The sequence below is a fragment of the Rousettus aegyptiacus genome, unplaced genomic scaffold (assembly GCF_014176215.1).
Source record: "Rousettus aegyptiacus isolate mRouAeg1 unplaced genomic scaffold, mRouAeg1.p scaffold_m13_p_6, whole genome shotgun sequence".
NCBI classification, from domain to species: Eukaryota; Metazoa; Chordata; class Mammalia; order Chiroptera; family Pteropodidae; genus Rousettus; species Rousettus aegyptiacus.
In genome coordinates this window covers 74,392,714-74,399,471 of record NW_023416309.1, presented here as the reverse complement: position 1 = coordinate 74,399,471, position 6,758 = coordinate 74,392,714, and the positions used below count along the sequence as shown (strand labels likewise).

The window sequence follows — 6,758 nt, the reverse complement described above, 5'->3', positions numbered from 1 at the left end:
AGCTGCTTATATGACATGACATACTGTGACCATTAATTTCTAAGAATTGCATCCACTGCTTTTCTGTCTGCTATGGTACTTCTGACGTATAAGGAAGAACTGAAGAAAAATTATCCTCCAGATTTACCATTTGATCAATTATTCACATAAAAAATGCATGAACCTGGGAGCTGAATAGCTGGCAGCTTTGCATCACAGAATACACAGATACATTCTCATTGCTCAAGTTTTTATCATCTCTTTTTTCACAAAGCAGATTCTCAGCTACAAGTCTAGCTGAAAATATCTTCACTTCCATTACATTCATAGGATTCCTCCCTGAAATGGATTCTCTGATGTTATAAAGCTTGACCTAGGCCAGAGAGCCTTTCCACATTTATTACATTCAAACAGTTTCTCTCCTGCATGGATTTTCTGGGGTCAAAGAAAGTATGAACTATAATTGAAGGCCTTCCAGCACTTATGACATTCACAGGGTTTCTCTCCAGAATGACTCCTTTGATGTTGAATGAGACTCAAGCTCTGATTAAAGGTTTTACCACATTCAATAAATTATGGGGTTTCTCTCATGAGTAGACACAGTGACATAGAATAACATGTGCACTCTAAGGAAAGACTTTCCCTCAGTCATAACGTTCAAAAGGGTTTTCGTCTAACATAAATCACTGCGCTGGTAAAGGCTGAATTAAGTCTAAATGTTTCCTCACACTCCTACATTCATAGGCTTTTTCCAGGGTGAATTCACCAATGTACAAGGAGGCACTTCCTACTCAGTGCACTCACCAGGGTTTCCCCCACATGAATTTGCTGATGTTGAACAACGTGTAAACTCTTCCAGAAATTTTTCTCACTCTCATTACATTCCAACTGCATTTCTCCATTGTGAACTTTCCAAGGTTGAACGAGTCAAAATCACCACCTAAAAAGTTTTCCCACATTGCTTATATTCATAAGGGTTTTTTTTTTTCCCACTATAAATTCAATAAAACCTAATGGGTTCTGATTTCCCTTTGAAAACTCTGGCATCCATTGTGTTTATATGATTTTTCTCCTGATGAATTATCTGATATGGAGCATGGTGTTAATTTTTTTGGCCACACATGTTACATTTTTACCTAGCTCATTAGTAAAGATAAAAAACATTGATAAAGTTTTTTTGGTGGGGTGGGGGGTAGGGAAATGATCATTTGTTCATTGCCGAATTAAAGGAAATTGGTATAAATTCCAGGGAGGACAAATTTTTCCAAATGAAAAATGCATGTACCTTTTGACTAAGCAATTCCATTTCTAAGAATGTATTCTAGAGATAGACTTTGTGTGTTATTACAAGAGCACAGGTTATTTACTGCAACATTGTTCATAATAGCAAATGGTTTGAAACAGTCTAAACAAATCCATAAGGAAGTGATTCAATAAATTATGATATATCCATAAAATGAGATACCTTGCAGCCATGACAAGGAATGAAGAAGCTCTTTATATAACAATGTGGAACTATCTCAAAGATAAAAACAAGGTTTATAACAATGTTCGCTATCTTAAAAATAAAAACACTGAACATTATCAATTGTGTAACAAAAATAAACAAACAAAAACAGAAGGAGGAAAATAGCACAAAGACTGTCTCTGGAAGGATTCTGAGATCCTTACTCTAGGAAAAAAGTCTGGATACTGATGCATCCTTTAGTTCTTTTGAGTTCTGTGCTACAAAAATGTTCTGGTTACTTAAAATTTAAAAATTTTAAATCCTGAAATCTAAGAAAGAGATAGATGAAGAGCTGTAAATTAAGGAAGGCAAGAAAGTTATGATAGAGCAAGGAAGTTCAGAGAATGGATTAAACTTGGAATCTGTTCTGGTATCTGGTTCCACATGTGGGAGCTTGGAAGTCACCACTCCATGCCAAAAAATAAAAAGCTGAACTAACGGAAAAATCGACAACTCTTCTGAGATGCATAAGAGAAGCGAGGTCAAAGGGCAAACTGCCGCACCTAAAATTGGAGGGACAGACAGGCGAATTCAGAGAAGCACAACATACTGGAGCAGAATCCTCCATAGAACCTGTGCAGGAGTACAAAAGCCTAAGGTGTATTGAGATACTAGAGGCTAGGTGTGGACCAGTCTGAGAGTTACAAACTACAGGGGGACTCAGTCATGAAGGGGTACCCATGCTTTTGTGAATTTTACCTTCAGGAGCTCAATTAAGTTCTCACAGGAAATATGGGAGAAAAATATCCTTGTGCTTCCAGCAGAGGAAGGGATAAAAAGAATCATTTTGAAATACCCTAAAGCATTCTTCTCCTAACAAGGCCTGCCCTCAGGAGAAACTCATTAACCAGAACCTAACCTGCTTTTATCAGAGTTTTATCAGAGCCTAACTGATTGGATGAAGGGAAATACTCAACTCCGGCTCTAGCTATCTGTCCCACATGAAGGAATAGGTGGGGACGGGGGCAGGGGTGGACTGAGAAACACTTAGGAAGTCCACAGGCTCACTAAAAAACTGAGACCTACTCATAGGATATAGAACACTTCCCATGTCCCACGCCTTGGCACCTCATTACTAAAAGCCTATATACAGTACTTCTCTTTACCTGGTACATAATGTCCAGCTATCAAGAAAAAAAATTACAAGGTGTACTAAAAGGCAAAAAACACAGTGTGAAGAGACATAGCAAGCACCAGATCCAGACTCAGATATGGTAAGGATGCTGAAATGATCAGACCAGGAATTTTTAAAACTGTGACTAATAGGCTAAGAGCTCTAATGGATATGCTAATGAATAATATAAACAGCATGCAAGAACAGATGGGCAATGCAAACAGAGAGATGAAAATTCTAAGAAATAACCAAAAAGAAATCATTAGATCAAAAATACTGTAACAGGAAAAAAAGAAGAATGCTTTTGATGAGCTCATTAGTAGACTGGACACAGCTGAGGAATGAATCTCTGAGCTTCAGGATATCTCAATAGAAAACTCCAAAACTGAAAATTAAAGAAAGCGAGAACCGAAACAAACAAACAAACAAACAAACAAACAGAACAGAATATCCAAGAACTATGGGACAACTACAAACATATGTGTCACAGGAATATCAGAAAAAAATAGAGAAAGGAACAGAGAAATATTTGAAATAATGAATGGAGATTTCCCCAAATTGATGTGATACGTCAAACCACAGATCCAGAAAGTAGAAAGGACATCAAGCAAAAAAACCTACACGTAGGCATATCATTTTTAAACTACAGAAAATAAAGAAAAAGAAAAAAGGGGTGGAAAAATCCCTAACCTACAGAGGAGCAACAATAAGAATTACATCCAATTTCTCCTCAGAAGTGATGTAAGCAAGAAGAGAGTGGAGTGAAATATTTAAAGCGTTGAAGAAAATCTCCACAGGCCTAGAATTCTGTACCTTGCAAAATTATCCTTCAAATGTGAAGGAAAGATACAGGCTTTCTCAAACAAAACCAGGAACTGCGTTGGCAGTAGACCTGCTTTGCAAGAAATACTGAAAGAAGTTCTTTAGAGAAAAAGAAAATAATATAGCTCAGAAACTCAAATTATACAAAGAAGAGTTCTGAAGAAGGAATAAATGAAGATAAAATACAAACATTTTTTTCTTTTTCTTAGTTGACCAAACAGATAACAGTTTGTTCAAAATAATAATAGCAACAATGTATTTGATTATGTATGTTTATATGTGTGTGTGTATACGTCTATATGTGTTACACATGTTTATGAATAAGTGAAATGAATGACAGCAATGATACAAGGATGGGAGGGAGGAATGAGGATTATTTTGTTTTTACAAGGTAATTACGCTACCCATGAAGCAGCATAGTGTTATTGAAAGTGGACTTGAATTAGTTTTAAATGTATATTGCAACTCTAGGGCAAACACTAAAAAAGATTTTTTAAAAAAGAAGTATAAATGATATGCTAAGAAAGGAGAAAAATAAATTAATGTAAAATGCTCAATTAAAACAACAAAAAGTAGTCTACAGCCATGCCACCACCCTGAACGTACCCAATCTCGTTTGATCTCAGAAGCTAAGCAGGGTCAGGCCTGGTTAGTACCTGGATGGGAGACTATTTAGGAAGACCAGGTGCTGTAGGTGTTTAAAAAAAAACAAAGTAGAGAAAGAGTGGAGATAAAAATAAAATCAAATAACAAGAGTAACAAATAGAAAACAGTAGCAAATATGGTTAGATATTAATGCAAATTATGCATCGTTTGCTCTCAGATCACAATGGAATTAAACTAGAAATCAATAAATAACACAGATAAGTGGAAAATCCCAAAAATACATGGAGATTGAACAACATACTTCTAAATAACCAAAAAGAAAGCTGAAGAGAATTTTTAAAAATATTTTGAACTAAATGAAAATTAAAATACAGCTTAAAATTTCTGGGATTCAGTGAAAGCAGTGCTTAGAGGGAAATTTATAGCACTGAATATGAGATAAGAATGAAGATAGGAAATAAACAAAATGGAGTCATATTAACCAAGCTGCTAAGATTATTAATATTATGAAGGTTGAAACTGGAAAGACTCTATTTTTGTTCTAACTAGCCTGGGAACTTAAATTTTTTTGAACATTCCAGTCCTGCATCAATGCCTGGATAAACATCTAGACATACTCCAAACTTCCAGATAACCCTTCGATTACCCCCTGAAGGACTCGCATATCCAAACCACCTGATATCTACCTCCTGTCCCCCTCTGTCATGACCAGGCCTCTTGGTGCCCATCTTCTGGACCACCTGACATCCATCATTCAGACTGCCTGACATCTGACTCATAACCATCCTAGGGCTGATAATTCTCAATAATGTCTTTTTTTACTATTAGAACTTATAACTTTTCTTCCTTCTTTGAAACACTTCTGGGTTTTTGCCTAGTTGTGTTCCTAGAAAGAAAACTCTAAGACCCTCTAATAAATCTTTATTATTTATTTCCAGCAAAGTCTCCAGACTCTTTTTGAGTTCATTTGACAAAAGCATGTATTAGAAAAGAAGTTCTAAAATCAATCATCTAAGTTTCCACCTTAGGAAGCCTGAAAAAGAAGAGCTAATTAAATCCAAAGTAGAAGAAAAGAAATAATAAAATTTAGAGCAAAAATCAGTAGAGAAAAATCAATGAAACCAAAAGCTGGATCTTTGTTTCCAGTCTTAATGCATTGGCCAGAACTTCAGAAAATCGCATCAAACAAGTCTATCTAGATGCCCTGAGTAAACCTAAGGAAATACAAAAAAAAAAAAAACGTAATAAAAAGAGATTTTTTTTATTATTATAGGAAACAAATTTGTGAATCCGAACAGGAAACAACAGTATAAGAAACACAGACCGAAACAAAAACAAAAAAAGCTGAGGAAAATCTGACTGGAATGAACTAGCATTAAATCAAAAGTGCCTTTTAAAGTGAAGAGGAGAAAAGCAGCAATAAGTACCCAGAAACCGAAGAAGACACCCCTCTCTCACAATGCCGAGGGTTGGTAGGGTGGGAGCTCTAACTTCCCTGAGCACCCAGGGACCCATGCTGCCCTGGAGAGCCAGACAGGTGCCCTTCTCCTCCTATAGGCTGCTCTAGCCACTGGGAGGAAATTGTGGATTACCCAGGACAGAGGCCAATCCTTTCTAGGCTTCCAACTGGATGGTTAGCTGGAGGAGCAGTGAGGGCCCTCTTTGCCCTGCAGAGGAGAGATTGGGGTCTGCACAGGATGGGACAATAGCCACCCAGTGTAAATTCATTGCACAGTGAGGCATTCTCAAGGCCTGAAACTCAATCTTTCACTTTTTTAAATGCAGCAAATTTTCACCAAGCATCAGCTATAATGGTCTTCTTGCTGTTCCTGGATTGTATCAGACTCACTCCTGCCTCAGGACCTTTGCTCATCTTATTCCCACTTCCTAAAATCCCTTCCTCCAGAGGTCATATGGCTAACTCTCTCACCCTCCTTATGCTTTACTCAAGAATCTGGACACAACTAGTATTTCAACATCTTACCTCCCTCCATTCACACACTTTATATTTACCTTTCCTGATTCCATTTTTTTTCTTAACAGGTATCATTAACTAACACATGGTATATTTTATTTACTGAATTATTATTATTATTATTATTATTATTACAAAAGTTTATTCTTAAATGTACAACAGTCTCCAAAACAACTTACTTCTAGCTATAGGTGGCAACAGATGTTATGGCAGGGAATCTAGATGTTAAAACAAGAATGGAATTAAGTATCACCATTGCCCCAGGCATAAAGAACAGCTCACTTTTTTGCCAGGTTTCTTAATTCCACCTGTGGCCAGGAAGCCCTTCACTACGGCCTTTGCTTTTAACTCCAGTTTCTTCTGCTCTTCTTTCTGCTTCTGCTTGAATGCCTTATCTTCCTCATCCATCTCTTTGGCCTGCTTCTTAGGCTGTTTCAGGGGCTTCTTTTTGCCACCTTTGCAGCCAGACATGGCACCTGCCGCCCCTTCTCCAGACTCTGCCACCAGCAGCTATTTACTTAATTATTGTTTTGTTTCCTTCCCCCAGAATGTAAGCTCCATGAAGTCAGGGATTGTCTTTTTTTTTTTTTTTTTTGTATTGCTTTATCCCCAGAACCTAGAAGCACATGGCCTGGGAACCTACAGATATAAATGACTGATTGCCTGCAGTGATGTCAAAGATTGTGGGAAGATACAAAGAGGTGTGAGATGTCATCCTCACCTCAGAAGAGTTATAGACTCAGTAAAGTTGAGAC

The 6,758-nt window shown here is 37.1% G+C and overlaps 1 protein-coding gene and 1 pseudogene across 1 annotated transcript; one reads left to right on the top strand and one right to left on the bottom strand.

The window, feature by feature from the left end:
* Positions 1-1,968: 1,968 nt before the first annotated feature.
* Positions 1,969-6,474, bottom strand: LOC118603924 (translation machinery-associated protein 7-like). Its single transcript, XM_036223335.1, has 3 exons — positions 6,286-6,474; positions 2,593-2,610; positions 1,969-1,989 (listed from the first exon to the last, which is right to left on the bottom strand). Exons 1-3 carry the CDS (start codon positions 6,472-6,474, stop codon positions 1,969-1,971), a joined length of 228 nt encoding a protein of 75 aa, XP_036079228.1.
* On the top strand, positions 3,998-4,119 carry LOC118604905 (annotated as a pseudogene).
* Positions 6,475-6,758: the final 284 nt, after the last annotated feature.